This window comes from Oryctolagus cuniculus, chromosome 16, assembly GCF_964237555.1.
Source record: "Oryctolagus cuniculus chromosome 16, mOryCun1.1, whole genome shotgun sequence".
Taxonomy (NCBI): Eukaryota; Metazoa; Chordata; class Mammalia; order Lagomorpha; family Leporidae; genus Oryctolagus; species Oryctolagus cuniculus.
The window spans coordinates 40877053-40895790 of record NC_091447.1 but is presented as its reverse complement, the minus strand read 5'-3'; the positions used below and the strand labels follow the sequence as shown (position 1 = coordinate 40895790).

Genomic DNA, 18738 nt, shown 5'->3' with positions numbered 1-18738 from the left:
TCTGGCGGTGGTGTGCAGGTGGACTTACTATCAGCTACACTGTGCGCAGTCGCAACAGCAAGAAGTGTATTGATCCTAGTCACACCTTTCAGCACAATGCTGGACAAACAAGCAACATGCAGAACAGTGTCTGTAACTCGTCACTAGTATAGAAAGTTAACCGGCATGGAAAACTAACAGTGTGTTCTTTAGGGTGCATCTGTGGGACAGCTAGAAGTAGGCCCCAGGAAGGGCCGCAGCAGTACTGACGGAACTGCCTAGACTTGCCACAGGTACGCCAGTGCTGACTTACATATAAAATATGGCAATTTTTGTATGAATAAAGTACTTAAAAGTGGAAAAATTTTAATAAGAATTGAAAGGTAAGAAAAAAACATTTTTTAGGCTTAAAATATTACATTTAGATTTAGGAGGGAAAAAAAGGCTAGTACTAGCCAGGCACATATATTATAAGGGGTCCCTGAGGCCATTCAACTCCTCAGGGAAATCATTTTCCTTGTCCTTTTTGTCTTTCTCTCCAGCCCTCAATGTTAGTGATTCTTTTCAAATACCTGTGCCTGACGAGTATGCTTGATTTACTTCCCCAGAGAACTTGAGAGAGGCTTTGTCATTCACTTTTAGCAGTGGGACCCAGAATTCCGAAATAAGGTTAAAGGCTTGGTGGCAACCGTAATTCGTTAAATGGGAAGTGAATGCGTTACCAGGAATGCCTCACACAAGAGCAGTAGACACAAAGTGATGGGGCTGTTACTAACTAAAAGCCCTCTCACGTTGCTCAGTTCTCAGTCAGGAAGGGGATTTCTGGAATTGCTTCACTTTTTTTATCATGCATAGAAGTATAATTTCTTGGTAAATTTCCACAATTTTCATTTTTCATAAACAATTCATTTTCAGTTCTTTTTCATTCTCTATAAATAATTTTGACAATGAAGTGTTATTGAATTGCACTAATGAAAGAGTGAACATTCCTGGTAAATCACTATGGAAAATTTTAATTAACAAGCCAAAAAAATGAGAAATCAATATTTACTGATTATTTTTTAGCTTATCATTAAAGCAAAAAAAAAAAAAATCTGTCCTTTTACTCAAAAAGCAAACCACTTAAATTACTTCCCTTGCTCTGTACGGGGCTTGAATCTGTCTGTGTGTAACCCGTTAAAACTACTGTTGCCAAGTTAGTGGGACACTCACAGAGAGGCATTCCATTTCACGAGGACAACTCTATTTGGTTCATATTTCTCACTCCATCTTTAGAAGTTCACAGAAGCCACGAGACCCTTCAGTCATACTGAGGTATATGCAAGGTACTTCAGAAAGTTCATGAAAAATGGAAATATTTTGGTGCAAAAAAAATGTGAAAACTGTACATATGAGGGGATCTTCAAAAGTTCATGGAAATGCATCTTGTGAGAACTCTGTGCCTGGAGCTTAAGCATTTTTTTGCACCCAAGTATACTTATCTTTCATTTCCATTTTTCCACAAATCTTTTGAAGTACCCTCATAATAGAAGATAGCTAAGGCTGTTTTTAAAGGAAACATAAAATTATCTTCTAGAATGAGTTCTTAGTGATATTCTGTTCATTTTAAGAGAAGTAGCTAATGCATATTTTATTTTGGCATTTGGACTGTATTTGCTTTTAGTTTATAATGTAAATTATGGTTTGCTGGAAGTAAAGATAATTTTAAGTCAGATGTGTGACATTCCTTTCCAAGGAAACTTCATAAGACAGATTATACCCCAAAGCATTTCTTATGTTTAGGTATATGATCAGGTCCATCATGTAATTCTAATCATATAGATTGGAAGATAGCCGTATAGTTACATTAAGGCAAAGTTGAATAAAAGAATAGGCTAGGAAATCAGGGAAGAGAGATCTAAAAATAGGAAGGAACCGAAGACATTTGGCCTAGCCATTGAGATGCCACTGAGAACATTTGTGTCCATGTCAGAGTGCCTGGGTTTGACTCCCTGGTCATGCAGACTCCGGGAGGCAGTGGCGATGACTCGGGCAGTTGGTTTCTTGCCACCCATGTGGGAGACCTGGATTGAGTTACTGGCTTCGGCTGCCCAGGGCCAGCTGCTGCAGGCATTTGAGGAGTAAAGCAGCTGCCGAGTGCTGTTTGTGTCTTTCCAACTGATTCGCTAAAAGCTAGAAGATGCTGCACCAGGGGTAGTTTGTATACGAACTGTTGCCCTGGGCTCCTGTAGGTTGTTTATGGCAGGCCACACATTTCATAAATGATGTCTAAGACCGAGTTTCTGTAAAATTAGAACTGAACATCTGCATTGCAATTTATAGAATTAGGATCTGAAAATTGCCCCTCTGTTGTGGTTGTGAGAAAACTGCTGTCCATGCTGTCTCAGTTGTTAGGGTGCCAGGATCCTTCCATTTTCCTGCTCATTCAGGGCACTGGTGTCAGGTTGCCTCTGAGTTCCTTTAGTGGCTGAAAGCCGTTTGTTCTGTGTCCAGTGCTCGAAGGCAGTTTTGCCCAAGACCCACAGCAGAATACCAGGACATCGGTGCACTGAAAACTCTGTTGCTTGAGAGTGTTTTAATGACATGAAAGGTTTTTGAACACTGAATAAAAAAACAAAACCATGTGGTCATTTATTTCAGTTTCAAATTATTGTTTAATATATTGAAATTACATTATCAAAAACCTTTATGTTTTAAAATTTAGTTTGCAAATTGCTATTAAGGAATTTTAAAAGAATATTTAGTTATTATTTCCAAGCCTAGCTAAAGTACCTACAAACATAGAAAATTGTATTTATATGTTTTATTCAGCTTCTTGTTTAAGTGCTGTCATTGGTGGACTGATAGTGTTCCCAAGGACTTTAGACATTCTTGTGCACCTATTACACTGTATTTAGAGATATTGTGAACCTGAAGTTTTCTAAAAATTTGTAATGCGGTGCATAACCCAGTCCTCCCATGACTGAAAGATATTTTCCCATTTGGGAAAAAGCTATCATGTCAGGTAACTGAGTTTACTTTCTGCAGGTGGCATAATATCTGAATTCTTCCTACACTGATCAAGGATATTGTTGTATCACAAATGTAATTGAAGGGAGGAGGCACCTACTTAGCAAGCTTGGGGTTTCTAATATCTAGTGTTACAGACTGAGAGACTAATTAGATTCTCGTAGGCAGCCCTGGATGAAAACACAGAAACTTGTGTAGAGTTGCCACTTCAAAGACCCCCTTCCACACTGAGAAGAAAACTGTTCACATATCCCATGTCCCTAGACTTAAGCACATAACCTCATAGATCTACGCAGTTTGTCATTTGTTTTCACATTTCTTTGTTAGGTTATGCAGGTTCTTGTCTATGAGATTCTAAAGAACCCTGCAATAGAACTGACACGTCTTTCCCTGTTGGTTAAGTCTGAATTCTGCATCTTCCTCTTTCTCAGGCTCAGGAAGCTCTTAGGACATCCTATACTTTTCCTCTGCTTCACAGCCAGCCATTCTGTCTCTGGGCAGTCCGCAGCACGTTGCCGGAGTCATTCTTGAGACGTGGACCTCTCCACTCACTGAGAACAGCAGTGTAGGCTGACTGTAAGCTGATGAATGCCAAGGTTGATTTTTGCACTGCACTGGAGATGCACTGTGCTGCAACAGACAGCCCACTATGTGCCAAAGGCCATGCAGATCGCTTTGAGGTTGCATTTCTTGATAAAGAAGTAAAAAGGAATTTTTTAAACGGCTACCAAATGAAATGTATAGTTCATACAACAAAGACTCCAGATCAGTTAAAGTTTAGAAAATATTAATAATCTACTTAATTTGAAAGTGAGAGGAACCTGCTTTCTTAAGAATTTAATAAATGCTACTTGGCTGCAGAAGTTATCAGCTTTTGGGTGGCTGTAATTAAAGAAGCCAACTATTGACAAGAGAGTTCAGCATGCAAGTTTCCCATGGGTAGGATCCTAACCAGAGTTTTATTATTAGGTGAGCTGAAGTTATATAACTTCATCCCAAATGACCATGTCTGATTCACTGCGTCTGCCCCATACAATACTGAATGTAACAACTGAGGCCAAGCGCTAGGACTATGACTGGGGCAAGTCAGCTGGCACTGAGTAAGGGGGAAAGCAGGCAGATATGCCCACAGGTGGTGTGAAAGAGCAGCCTTCTCGGGGAGACTGGCGGTCACGTGGTTTGACAGTTTCCTGCACTTGGGGCAGCATCTGGAAATACCGTGTCCTGCAACAGCAGAGCTAATTAAATAGGAAAGGAAGGAGGGTATCTCCAAAAGAAGGGATACAAAATATGTCCATTTCTTCCTTTTCAGTCAATTTTTACTGTACAAATAATACAGAAATGCAAAAAAAAGTAAAAACAAAAAGACACTGTATAGGTAAGATTAAAGTAAACTTTGGCCAACATCCCCTAATCTAATACCCTAACAGTAAGTGTATCTTTCCAGCATTGCCACTCAATTCTGTGCAAACATTGTCATTAGAAAATATATGAGGGTGCTAAGAAAGTTCATGGAAAATGGAATTAAAAGGTAAGTTTATTTTGGTGCAAGAGATTCTGAAATCTGTGTTTATGGAAGGTCTTCAAAAATTCATGGAAAATGCATGTTATGAAAAACATTTCAGAATTTTGGGAGGCAAAATAGGCTTATCTTTTAATTCTGTTTCTCCACAAACTTTTTGAAGTGCCCTCATATTCGGTGTTCTTGTTCTGTAAATATTTTAATGAATGTATGTCTTCTGCAACTTGATTTATTCAACGGTGTGCTGATTTCCCTGTGTCAGTCAATACAGGTTCTGCGTTCTGTGTGTGTGCGGGTACCAGTCGCTTTCATATCAGTCAGTGCGGTGAGCCTTCGTAATGATGCAGTTACTGTTCTGTTAGATTATTGTTATGCCCCTCGTGCAACGGAGGGTCCTGGGAGACAGAAAGGGGCGGTAAATTGCCCAATCTGATGGCAGTGCCACTCATCTGGCTTTTGCAGTGTGATCAGCCCAGAATCCCCCCCCCGGGGGGGGGGCAACTTTTAGGAACTTGCAGTGACTGAATGATTGGCAGATTCTGCCCACGTGTTAAAAGCTCAGCTTTTCAGTTGATGATAGCCCAAGCCAGGCATGAATGCAGAGAGGTCCTGGCATGGAGCCCGTGGATAAGCTGCTCCATGCCCTGAGTTCCCATGCTGCCTATATCTATCTGGTCCTTGGGCTGCGCTCCCCTATACATCAAAAATAACGTCAATCTAGAGAACCAACCGTTTCTGTAGTAATATGATACAGGACATCCTAATTTCATAGGGCATTTTTTGTAGCAGCTGCCAACACGGTAATTGAATCCCTTGAACTCTTTCAAAGGCTGCAGTTTGAGGCAGCATCAGTTTTGGTCTTAAAACGCAGGTGTGGGAACGTGGAATCCCACCCACTCCTATCCGCTCTGTCACTAGACTCATCTCTGGATTTGTCTGGCTGGGTTGATTGATTGTTTTGAGTCTGCCCACTTTTTTATTGCTTGCTCCATCTGCATCAGAGATAAGCAGGCCATTTCTGAAACTGCACTGTCTGACAGAGAAACAAATACAAAGCCAGAGGGCCAACAGGACATTTTCCTCTGATCCTCCTGGACCTGAGTACAAGGTACACCGGAGAGAAGGAGGCAAAGAGCTTCCAGACTTGAGAATAACCTTCTATAAGGATCATTGACTTCTGAGGTCTGAGTTATAATCAGTCTCTTCCACACAGATTGTGTGGTACACATTAGTACCAGGAAACATCAAAGAGTCTGTGGGAAGATAGAACTAAAAGGAAAGTTACTTTGGTGTGAAAGAATTGTTTAAGGTTTATTTATTTGAAAGGCAGAGTGATAGGAAGAGACAGAAACAGAGAAAGAGAGATACTCCATCTTCTGGTTCATTCCCCAAAGGCAAGAGCCAGGCCAGGCCAAAGCCAGGAGCCTGGGACTGCGTGCAGCACTTGGGCCATCTTCAGCGGCTTCCCCAGGTGCATTAGCAGGAAGTTCGATCAGAAGCAGAGCACCCAGGACTTGAATTGGTGCCTACGCAATGCCAGAGCTGCAAGCAGTAGCTTAACCCACTATGCCACAGTGCCAGCCCACAGTGCAAAATAAATTTGAAGTCAGTACATATGAGGGAACTTCATAAGGTTCATGAAGATTCATATTATCAGAAAACTTTGCATGGATTTCAAAATTGGGTTGCACCAAAATAAACATCTTTTAATTCCACTTTTTAAATAACATTTTGAAGTGCCCTCATACACAGCTGACCAACCTTTCTGAGCCTTTGTATCCTTACGTGAAAAATTAGGGGGCTGACGCTGTGCCTCAGCGGATTAACACCCTGGCCTGAGCGCCAGCATCCCATATGGGCCCCGGTTCTAGTCCTGGCTGCTCCTCTTCCCATCCAGCTCTCTGCTATGGCCTGGGAAAGTAGTAGAAGATGGCCCAAGTCCTTGGGCCCCTGCACCCACGTGGGAGACCTGGAGGAGGCTTCTGGCTCCTGGCTTCGGATCAGTGCAGTTCTGGTCATTGCAGCCAATTGGGGAGTGAACCAGCAGATAGAAGACACCTCTCTCTCTCTCTCTCTCTCTCTCTCTCTCTCTCTCTGCCTCTCCTCTCTCTGTGTAACTCTTTCAAATAAATAAATAAATCTTTAAAAAAAAAAGAAAAAAGAAAAATCAGATTGGACCAGAAACCCAAGGTCATTTTGAGTTGCAGTGTTTAATATTTTCATATTGCAGATAAAGAAAGTACTTAGGGGCCAAACAAATCACTTTAATTACTAAGAAACACAAGCCTCACATGGTTTTCCTTCTGCGAATATACATACATCTTGTCTAATGCTCCAAAGAGGTTGTGTTTCGTGTGGTGTCATTGGTTGAGGCTTCTGATGAAAGTTCCTTCCAGCTTCCTCCTCGTAAAAGCACTATTGAAATAAATGTTCTCAGCTCAGTTCTTTTGCTGGTTGTTTATAAATTTTTTTTGTCAGAATGGACTATAAATTACTGGCTTATAATCCATGAATCACTGCTTTGAAGTACCTCTGAGATACTTACCTTTTGACCTTCAAAAATTAATTTCATGTGATGTGTGTTGTGGGCCACTTGGGTGCACTTTAAGGCACTGCTTTTTCAGACTCCAGCTCTCTGCATCTTTAATAGTTAAAATTTCATGTGTGTTTTCAAGTGGTTTACACTAAGCTGATGTCAAAGCAAACACACCAGATTGCCTTTTGGGGGTTGTCTTGACACCAGCACCTGCAAATTGCTGAATAGTCATGGTGCCAGAAATCTCAGAATAAGTTCTCTGCACTCTTACCTTCAGCTAATCAGTTGCTCTAGTTTCCCCTCACTCTGTCACTCTATTTGTTGAGCACCCCTTGATGGAGTAGCTACTGTAGCCCCGGATGTAGGATGTCATTGTGCATCCCCATGGCCAGGATTCTATTGCAGAAGGAACTGTGTTTACAAAAGTGGAGCTTCTTCCATGGGTCCTTTTGTCAGTGAGTAACCGAACCTGTAAGTAAACCAGCCATGCAAGAAATCATCCATGAAGCAAAATTTTCTGTATCTTAGATCATATCTTCCCTTTTTCTCATGTTCACTACCACATATATGGAAGATTAATGATATTTCACAAAGTAGTCTATTATAGAAGTAGATATCTGAGACTAATCATGTCATATTCGATTTTAAAACCTAAAATATTGAACTTTTATGGTATTAAATTTTTAAAAATATTTATTTATTTGAGAAGCAGAGTTACAGAGAGGCAGAGGTTGAGAGAGAGAGGGAGAAAGAGGTCTTCCATCCACTAGTTCACTCCCCAATTGGCCGCAACAACCAGAACTACACTGATCCGAAGCCAGGAGCCAGGAGCTTCCTCCGGGTCTCCCATGTGGGTGCAGGGGCCCAAGGACCTGGGCCATTTTCTACTGCTTTCCCAGGCCACAGAAGAGGGCTGGATCAAAAGTGGCACAACCAGGACTCAAACTAGCACCCAAATGGGATGCGGGCACTGCAGACTGCGGCCTTTACCCTTTTAGAATGCCACAGCGCCGTTCCCAGGTATTAAATTCTAAACCAGGTAGGCATTTAGCCATAGAGTTGTGGGCATTTGGGGAGTGAACCAGAAGATGGAAGCTTGCACTCTCTCTCTCTCTCTCTCTCTCTCTCTGTCTGCTTCGCAAATAAACAATAAATGAAAGGGGGTTTCCCCCAAAATCTTACGATAGTAGCTTTTTGAACACTAGCTAAATCAGAGTGGTTAACTTAGTCGTCTGGACGTCAAAATAGTTGGATAATCGTGGCAGCTCATCATATAGCTGTGCAAATGAAGGCAAGCTACTCAAGTATGCTGAACTGCAGGAGAGGAGCAAACATAGTTCTGTGGTGTCTCGGGGGTGTTGTGAGGAATAAGCAAGACAGAGAATGTGACAGTGCTTTGTATCACAGAGTGTGCAATCCAGATATGAACCAGAAAAGGTAAAACATGCAGGCACTCTGGTATTTCTAGGTACATTATTGCTTTCATCTATGTGGTATTGCACATACATTTTATATGTAAACAAAGCTTGTAAGGTTGACTTTCTCCCAATTAGCACAGCTAATGAACACTTAATGGGCAGCTGCAAATACAGGTTTTATTGGAAGCAGAAAATTAAAGTAATCGAGGAGATTATTTTTTTCTCCATTGACATGTAAAAAGCAAAGGGACTCCTAATAAGAACATATTTACTTGTTCTCTATGTGTACCCACATTGCCTAACTTTTAAAGATATTCTCTCTTTGTTCAAGTATGAGAAAGAAAAAGTCAAAACCTCCTGTAAATGTTGCCATACGTTGGATGACTCTCCTGGGTGAAATAGATTTTATTTAATTTTGTTTGTTAGAACCATGTGGTAGCTGCCAGATTTTGAGGGCACAAGAGGCACAGCCTGGACTCCTGCTTTGCTTGTGTTTTGAAATAGAACATATTCAGAGCACATCTTTAGAATCATGCTGCAAAATTAATTACCTGGGCTAGTGATAGGGCAGGAAGTTGTTTTATCCCATTAATTCTAGCACACATTAATTTTCTACAACTCAGTTTTCCTTTTATTTTTATAAACTTTTATTTTCATTATATTTGAAAGGCAGAGGGAGAGAGGCAGAGAGACAGACACAGAGAGATCTCCCATCTGCTGGTTCACTGTCTAAATATGTGCAATAGCCAGGAGTGCGCCAGGCCAAAGCCATGAGCCCAGAGCTCAGTGTGGGTCTCCCGCATGAGTGGCAGAGACTCCAGTACTTGAGCCATCATCTGTTGCCCCCCAGGGTGCACACTGGCAGGAAGATGGATTGGAAGGGGAGTAATCAGTGCTCAAACCAGGCGTTTCACAATGGTATTTGGGTGTCTCACGGTGTCATGTGCCCACTGTACTTTCAGTAGTTTAAATCCAGAAGCACTTAACTAGTCATTCCTTGAACATAAGTACATGTTGTGACTGCCACTCTGAAAAGATAAAATAGGATTAGTGGTCAAGCTACTTTACTATTTCTAAGGAGTGATCATATGTACAGATCTATGGAGTTGAATGCCAAAGAAATCCAAACGGAGAGTCCATTTCCCCAATATCCAGGTGTGTTCATGGGTTACCTCTCGCTTTCCTCTTTGGAATGTTAACTCCTAGGTTCCAACTTAAAATCTTGTGAGCGAAATTAAAGATGTTAAGAGCCAGACCAAGGAGGATCACATCGGTCTCTCCCTGTAGCCTTCATTCATTTGTTTTCTTTGTATTCTACTTAACTGTTTTTCTTCTTTTTTTCTCTTGGAGTCTTTGTATTTAAAGACAGACATCTTCCTCTGGAAACTCATGCAGGTTCTGGTTTGGAGAAAAGCTATTCACAAAAGGAAATGAGACAGAGCACATACAGATAACTTGGAGTATACTGGCAGACTTAGAAGTTAATGAGGGAAAAAGGTCATAATTATCCTATTTCATCCATCAGAATAGTAAGTTTAGTACTTCTCCTTGGTTAACATCATTTATGTAGCCAGGTCTGGTGTTATTTCCTTGGCTGTCTTCAATTTGCTGATGAAGCAAATTCCCCTTTGGTCTTTATGATTCAAAGAGGGTTCAGCTAGATTTTCAGAAATTCTGTTTGGGGTGGAAAAGTATATATTAAGACCAAAATGGTACAGCCACCACAACCTATTAGTAAATTTTGCTATGAACGTTTATGTTGGGGCAGACATTTTGAGTAGTAGTTAAGACACTACTTGGAATACCTGCATCCCATATAAGAGAGCCTGGGTTCATGTCCTGCCTTCACTTCCACTTCTAGCCTCCTGCCACCCTGGGAGGCAGCAGTGATGGCACAGACGTATCTAGGTCACAGCCACACACATGAGAGACCAAGATTGAATTCCAGGCTCCTGGCCCAACCCTGCTGAGGGCATTTGGGGAATGAACCAGCAGATGGGAGATTTCTTTGTACCTGTTTCGCTACCTTTTTTTTTTTTTTTTTCTGATAGGCAGAGTGGACAGTGAGAGAGAGAGACAGAGAGAAAGGTCTTCCTCTTATTGGTTCACCCCCCAATGGCTGCTGCGGCTGGTGTACTACGCTGATCCGAAGCCAGGAGCCAGGTGCTTCTCCTGGTCTCCCATGCGGGTGCAGGGCCCAAGCACTTGGGCCATCCTCCACTGCCTTCCTGGGCCACAGCAGAAAGCTGGCCTGGAAGAGGAGCAACAGGGACAGAATCCGGCACCCCGACCGGGACTAGAACCCGGTGTGCTAGCACCGCAGGCAGAGGATTAGCCTAGTGAGCTGCGGCACCGGCCTCACTACCTTTCAAAAACATAAAAAGAAATAAGAAAATGTATGCTGATAGCCATCCTTTGTACGCCACACTTGACCTGGCAATCTGACTTTTAAGTTTTTGTCCCCTGTTAGATCTCTCGACTTTGTTATACCTGCCTCTTGCATATTTGGTCCCAACATGCACACTCATAAATAAATACAAATCAGCGCTTTTTATAATTGTGTCACAGGAAGATTTTATGTTCTTTTGATGTTACATTTTTTTGTTGGTTTTATCCTTAGTATTGAATTTGTACATTCAGGCTTTTCCATTCCTCCTAAATCCCACTGACTTCTTTGTTACCAGTGGGATAGCAGACAGGCTACTATTGTTGCCATTTGTTGCTCGCCCAGTGGTATGGAGAGCTTTGTTGTCAGTGTCTGTGGGCTCCAAAGCTTTCTCTCACTGTTCCTTTTGCAATGTTCTTTTCCTAGACCTGAACGAAGCAGTCCCAGAGACAGAGCGCCTGGATTCGAAAGCACTGAAAACCCGTGCCCAGCTCTCGGTGAAGAACAGACGCCAGCGGCCTTCCAGGACAAGACTCTATGACAGCGTCAGCTCCACGGACGGGGAAGACAGTCTGGAGCGGAAGGTGAGCACCCGGACGGCATGTTGGCCTCTACCATTTTTCCTACAGCGTATGGAGGAGAAGTTTTTTTCCCAACTAAAATCTGTGTCTTGGCTGGAAGAGTTCACATCTTTGTCCTCTGATTTCTTCCTTAATGTTACACACTGTTGTTAATTCAAATCCAGTGAGCTAACCAAGAGTGTTATCCCTATTGCCATGTTTCTTGAGGGTGCTTTCCTGTTCAACTGTTGGCTTTAGCAACTGGGAAATGCTGACTCTGTTTCTGTGTGTCTTAGCTGTCTGTGTTAGCTACCCTGTTAACATGGTGAGTTGTTGCGAGCTATGCATTCTCATCTGTAAACCAACAAGCAAACACGGTTTCCATGGGGATTCGCTTAAAAAAAAAAAAGCGATTGGTCTCATTTCCAAGTAAGTATTGCATAGAACCAATACTCAGTGTCATAACCTTTATAATCTCTTATACCAACAGCTTTCAAACAGTTTCTATAACCACATGCATATTACCAAATCACTTCTACCCAAGGGTTCAAGATCTTCTTCTCCAGAATCAGATTCTGGTGTTCCACCCCTCACCCCAGTGGCTAGCGATGTGCCCTTCTCACCTGACCACATCCCTGGATTTCAAGAAGAATCTCTGCACCCAGACGGGGAGTCCTTCTCCTCTGCCTGGGGAGACACATCCCCCTCCTCTCCTTCAAAATCTGATCACGACATGGAAGAATCTCCTTGCCACCATCAAGCTACGTCCAGGAAAATATCACAAGACAAAGGTATTTTAAGTTTCTTCCTGTTTTGCTTTGTCAGATTTCACCAGCCCCCAAATTGTGCAATATAAGGTGGCTTTTTCTTACAGTCATAAGTTATTTGTCTTCTCACTGCTAGCAATACTGCAATCCTTTTACATCATGGGAGCAAGCGAAACACACCTAACCCCCCCCCCCCCCCCCGTGTGATTAAGTTCAAGTGCGTCGTTGGTTTCTGCCTGGTTCAGTGTTTGTATCTCTTCAGCTCAGAAGAAGAGTTTACTATCAAAGGGAATTCTGGGAGGGATCTTCTAAGTATCTTGCAGGACAGTAGCCCAAAGTTTCAATAAGCACTAACATATTCATTTAGGAAAAAACCAGTAAAGATCAAAGTGATGTCAGTCTTAACCTATTTGTTGATTTTTACTTATTTTGTTTATTTTATTTTTATTTAGAAAATATTTTCACAGTTATGATTTATATTGCAAAGAATGTGATAGAAAGCAGCAATAAAGATAATTCAGGAAGGCTCATCAGTTAAAGTTTAAAACAGGCTCCTAGAATTACACCAGAATTTCACAGAACTCTCAGTAGACTTTTGTCTTTTTCTTATATACTTTTTAAATTTATATGAAAAGATGATCACCGTTACTAAGGATCAGAGACATGGTCATTTAAGTTAGATAGCAAACTACTAAATTTGGCAAATTGCCAACAACCTCAGATTGAGATTTGGGGTGAGATTCACTCAACACTGAGAGTTAAGGATGCGTCGCTCCAGTTTTGAACATTCTGTATCATGCATTTCTAGCAGATCAGCATTGTGATCCCTGTGCAGATGCCTTGTGGTCACAGAGACACTGTTGGCTGTGGGGCTTGTACTGTTGAAAAGCACCCAGCTTCGTTCCTGATGCTTTCTCATTGTTTTCCTCTCCTGAACCTGTTAGCTGCTAGAATTATCTTCCAAAGACCGATCCTAAGCACAGCTCTTCTAGAAGCAGTTTTGAGGTAAAAATTGAGTACTTGGAGTACAAACTGCCAGTGGAGGCCAGAGAATTTATGTCAGACCTACTAATTCAAAATGAGTTGTCAGGTTAGTGAAAAGCTGGCCTGTGATTTCAGCCTACTTTCTAAAGAATTGAAGACTTCAGAAACCTTCATTAATTAACCTAAATTGTGGGTTAAAATTACATTTTAATTTTATTTTTTTAAAGATTTATTTATTTATTTGAAAGTCAGAGTTAGAGAGATCGTCCATCTGCTGGTTCACTCCCCAGGTGTCTTTAATGGCCAGGGCTGGGCCAGGCTGAAGCCAGAAGCCAGGAGCTTCATCTGGGTCTCCTGTGTGGGTAGCAGGAGCCCAAGGACTTGGGCCATCTTCTACTGCTTTTCCCAGGCCATTAGAAGGGAGCTGGATCGGAAGTGGAGCAGCTGAGACACAAACCAGAGCCAATATGGGATGCCGGCGCTGCAGGAGGCGGCTTTACCCACCTTGCCACAATGCAAGCCTCCGGCATTTTTATTTTTCTTTTCTTTTTTTCCTAAGATTTATTTATTTATTTGAAAGGCAGAGCTACAGAGAGGCAGAGGCAGAGAGAGAGAGAGAGGTCTTCCATCCGGTAGTTCACTCCCCAATTGGCCTCAATGGCCGGAGCTGCGCCGATCCAGAGCCAGGAGCTTCTTCCGGGTCTCCCACATGAGTTCAGGGGCCCAAGGACTTGGGCCATCTTCTACTGCTTTCCCAGGCCATAGCAGAGAGCTGGATCGGAAGTGGAGCAGCTGGGACTTGAACCGGCGCCCATATGGGATGCCAGCACTACAGGCTGCGGCTTTACCCACTATGCCACAGCGCCGGCCCCGGCATTTTTATCTTTTAAATTGAATTGTTTGTTTTCTTTTTGTTAAATTTTTAAAAGTGTTTATTTGTTAATTTATTTATTTGAAGGCAAAGTGACAAAGAGAGAGAGGCCTTCTGTTTACTGGTTCCCTCCCCTTAATGCCCACAGCACGCAGGGCTGGGCCCTACTGAAGCTAAGAGCTCCGGCCTCTATCCTGGTCTCAGCATGGGTGGCAAGGACCCAGGTACTTGGGCCATCACCTGCTGCCTCCCCAGTCACGTTAGTGGGAAGCTGGATTGGAAGGCAGGGACGGGATTTGATCCTATACACTGGGATATGGGATGCAGGCATCGCAAGCAGCAGCCCAACCCACTGTGCCACAACACCCACCCCTCAAAAAGCACTTTTAGGGCAAGCCCTCTGTGATCTCTTTTTGTAAAAAAGATGTGTATAGACCTTTGTCTGCGAGGAGGCAGAAAGAGCAGCTGCACGTACTTTGGAGCAGGTTGAGTGTAGGAGACCTCATAAGCTATTGTAAAGGAATCCCATCATCCCGGAGGAATCCGTCACGCACACATGAAATGTGACCCGCAGGCTTTTGAAGGTGGCTAGCTCTTGTCTGGATTCTCCTTCTGCCGTTTCCCACTTATGGGGATTCTTTGAAGTTGGCAGATGTTTGCTCTCAGCTTTGAGAGGTGCTGCGTGGGTGTGAACCGGGCTTTGCGCTCCACTAGCGGTGACCTGCCAGGAAGCCGTCAGAAATGCACGGCGCCCCCCACGCCACGCCGCCTGTGTGCTCCTGGGCCTCCTTCAGGATTAAGCCCCAGTGTAGCAGGCAGGACCAACCAACCAGGGGAGCTTCATAGCTCACAGAGACCAGCTGCCACCCTCAGCATCCCCATTCCCGGTTTTCCTTGGCTGGCTGTGCTTGGGCTTTTATAAGGTACTGGCTTTATCCCTGGTCGGTTACCACTGTTACCATCGTTAGGTACTAACTGTGACCGGGTGAAACCAGTGCCAAAGCCTCACGTCCCTCCTTTACTTACCTTGATAGATACTTTGGAGGCCTTCCCTGTCCTCTTAGCACTAATCCATTCCTTCCTGTCTTCATGCCACAGTGGTTGGTGGACACCCACCCTGGGCCAGCAGTGTTCCGTAGACTGCTGTACGATGAGGAGCACGGCTGCTTCCGCTCCCTCAGGGGACTTCTCACTGCTCTGCCTGTCTGCCGCCTTCTGCCTCGCCCCCCACCTCCCTTTTCGGTCCCTTCCTCTCTCTCCCCCACACGTACTTGGTGACAGACCTTGCCACCCCCATCAGCAACAACTTGAAGACCGTCCACCTCTCGCCTTCTGCCCTGGGGCTCTGGTGCACCTTGAGAGAGGTCAGTGTGGGAGGCCCGTGACCCACTGACTCCCTCTCAGTCCCCTGTCACCAGCCCATGGTAACAGCCTGGCCCTCATCTTCTCAGTCAGGGAACTCAATAGCCTACCCTGAGTGAGTCAGGCTGAGGCTCTCAGACCTCAGGGCTCTCCTTACCCAGCGGCCAATCAGGGCACCCCACTAGCGTCCAGGCTTCAGCAGACTCCATGCTGCCATTGTTCAGACACTGTGGTGGCTGATGCCACGTAGATTAGGAGACTGGGGTCTACCTTTATCGTCTTCAAAAATAGCATTTACAAAAACTATTGAGTTCCTTGGCTCCTATGAAAGAACACTACTCAGATCTGGAGTTTAGAGAAGTTAGGTGTGGTTCACCTGTGGCTGCCGTCTCTCTGTGCTTCTACGTGCAGTTTTTCCAGCTCCGTGACTCAGCAGTAAGGGCACAAGTACACACTGAACTGCATGTGTGCACTGTAGCCAGACACTCCACTCCAGGGAATTTCTGATCCTCCTTCAAAGCCCAGCATAAAACTTACCCCCTTAGAGCAGACACCCACCCCTTCGCATCCCAGGCAGTGTGAATTACCCTCTTCTAGCTGAGTCATCGAAAGCTTCATACTGTTACTCCTGCCTCTCTTACTTCGTGTTTGATAAATGATCTGGGTGTCAAACAGGAGCCAAAGTTTTCTCATTTATCTTATCAGTATTTGTATTCCTATTTCCCAAGACAGAATATGGCATAGAATTGATGCTCACTGCTTTTCTGGATGAATTTCTAAGGGCATCTCTCTGGATAATCAGTGCAGATCTTAGCAGGGCATCAGGCAGAGCCACCCTGCACCTGTCTGTGAAGGACCGCCCCACTCTTTCTCTCCTATACTGTCTGCCTCCCTGCTACAGTGGCAGAGACTGTATAGCCACAACCTAAAATGTTCTCTGGCCGTGAAGAAGCACCTTCCTGACCCCTGATTTAGAACTATGTCTTCTTCCATTCAACATTGCCAATAAACTCTGAAAATGGCCCAGTCATTGGTTTCACTTACACTTTGGTCTAGCAGGTTGGTCTAGCAGGTTACTAAACAAAACGATTAAGTACAGTTGTGTCTGATTGCAAGCCTGAGGTTGTCCCTTGGTTGCTGTCACTGGAGTTGGAAGTTTTCTCAATGGTGCTAATACCACAATTGTAAGCTGTCATTTTTTTCATTCATAGTTGGGAGACTTTGGTGGAAATTAGGATACATTGAGCCCCATTATAACCAGCTAAGTGATATGCATTTTACTGAATGTCAGCTAAATTAGAGGAAATAAAAGTTTGTGTTTTTTTCTCCCTAGGGGTTTATGGATAAGGTTGTATGGCAGTAAATGACATGAAAATATTTTCCTAATTCTTACTTATATGGACAGCCTCATACTAAAGTTTTGGTGTCTGGTTTACATAGCAATGGGTCTTTGTTCCATCAGGATTAAGTAGAGTAAATTAAACACCATCGGTTTCTACTCACAATTACTAGAGATTATTATTCTAAGTTTATGTGTGGTTGGTTATTAACTCTGCCTAACATGGAACATGCCTTCAAAAATATTCCTTGAATTGATGACCTGGAAAATAAAACCTGGCTTTTTTAAAGCCTTATAAAATGCATTGCTTATTTGTGTGTTGCTTTAGGCCTCTATAAATATAGATATAATAAAATTATATCATTATTCAGAGGAGAGTGACGTTGCATCCAGCTGAAATTGGTAAACAAAACTTGCCAAAGGAGGTGCAGTTATAGTAACCAGGAAGGGACTTTAAGAAATACGAAAAGGTCGTGAAGGAGAGCATACTGGGTAGAGCAGTGGCATCAACAGGGACAGGCACACATACTGTGAATTTGGAGGAGTGGAGCTGTGCCAGCCTGCAGAACTGGTCTGTGCAAGGCAGGGAGGACACACATCAAAGTGAAGAGGCAGAGGAACCTACAAGTACCCTTGAAAGGAGGAACGCGAGTCTACACTGAGCACAGAAAATGGGCAGTCAGAAACATTAGGAGGGCAGCGTGATTAACTAACTTGGTCTTTGTGTTTTCACAGAGTGGGGTAAGCTCCAGAGAGAAGCCCTGGCTGGGAGGGAGATTTTCAAGTCTCCGCTATACAGCAGGAGATAGTTAAGTGTTTTGTTGCAGGGAATTTAAGGCGAATGCAGTCAAGAAAAGACCTTAGGATTTAGCTATCAGGAGATCATTTATTACCTTTGGAAATGAAAACCAGGTTGCCAAAGCTTAAAGCAGAGGCACTTAAATCTGCCGCTCGGACTTGTACTTGGTCATGAAGGTAGTACTTGGTCATGAAGGTAGTACTTGGTCATGAAGGTAGTACTGGTCATGAAGGTAGTACTTGGTCATGAAGGTAGTACTTGGTCATGAAGGTCGTACTTGGTCATGAAGGTCGTACTTGGTCATGGAGGTCGTACTGGAGAGATTTCATAAAATCTTAAACAAAGTGTCTTGTTGGTTCCTCCTTCTCTGAAGTCATACAAATCCAGTGTTGTTTTGTGTGCAGGCTATAGGTTCTGATGTGCATTATGGAGGGACGCAATGCATTTAAAGTGGGAAACTGTATTATTCCTGAATCTTGCCTCTTCAGCCTTGCAGGAACATTCAGTTCAGTGTTCCTTGGAATACACTTTGGCAAACGTGTGAGAAAATGATGTGAGGTTGCCTAGCAGCAAGGTCTGTGATGGACAGAACCTGGCTTTTAGTCCTGAGATGTCCAAATAGGTGCAACACTAATAGGTTACAGAGTGTTTCCATGTACGTTGTCTCAGTTGGTCTTCTCACCACTCGTTAAAGCATCCCCCAACTACCACTAATTCAGAAAATAATTGGGCAGTCTCCATTTAACTTTGCACAGTCCTAGCCATTGAGAGGTGCTTTACGATTGATCTGGAAGAATTTAGCACTTTCTTTTCCTCAGCTTCTATTAAGAAAATTGAAATCCTGCTTTTTAAAAATATCCATTAGCAAAATCACTTTAGAAGGTATTTGTGCTATGACTGTGGATTTCTTTAATGTGTAGATGTCACATCTGTGGCTGTTTAATTCTGTTACCCGAAGAATAATGATGTAAATATCCATTATAGATATTCAGGCTAGAAGTGGATTTTTGACACAGATGTATTTCTGACTCTTGCATTTCATTAGGTACATTTCAAGGAATTGATTAGTATAACCTAAGTTTCATTAACTGAAAATCTGAAAAGCTCACTGCTAAAAATCCCTGTAGTATTTGTCAGTGTCCTGAGCTCCCTGAGAGCTTTGAACTTAGGTACGTAAATGGGCACTGTGTGTGTACTTCATGTTCT

At 43.1% G+C, this 18738-nt stretch overlaps 1 protein-coding gene across 18 annotated transcripts in view; it reads left to right on the top strand.

The window, feature by feature from the left end:
* Positions 1-18738, top strand: part of PPP1R9A (protein phosphatase 1 regulatory subunit 9A) — a 320664-nt gene that overhangs the window by 278829 nt on the left and 23097 nt on the right. For 14 of the 18 annotated variants that reach the window (XR_007922245.2, XM_070059813.1, XM_051852968.2 and 11 more), the window contains 2 exons: positions 11277-11434; positions 11955-12201. Coding sequence is in view for 17 of the 18 variants with exons in the window: in XM_070059813.1 (XP_069915914.1) it covers positions 11277-11434; positions 11955-12201 (405 nt within the window). In the remaining variant the exon portion in view is untranslated. The remainder of the gene's footprint in view (positions 1-11276; positions 11435-11954; positions 12202-18738) is intronic. The other 4 variants (XM_051852981.2, XM_051852979.2, XM_051852978.2 and 1 more) reach the window with 1 other exon arrangement.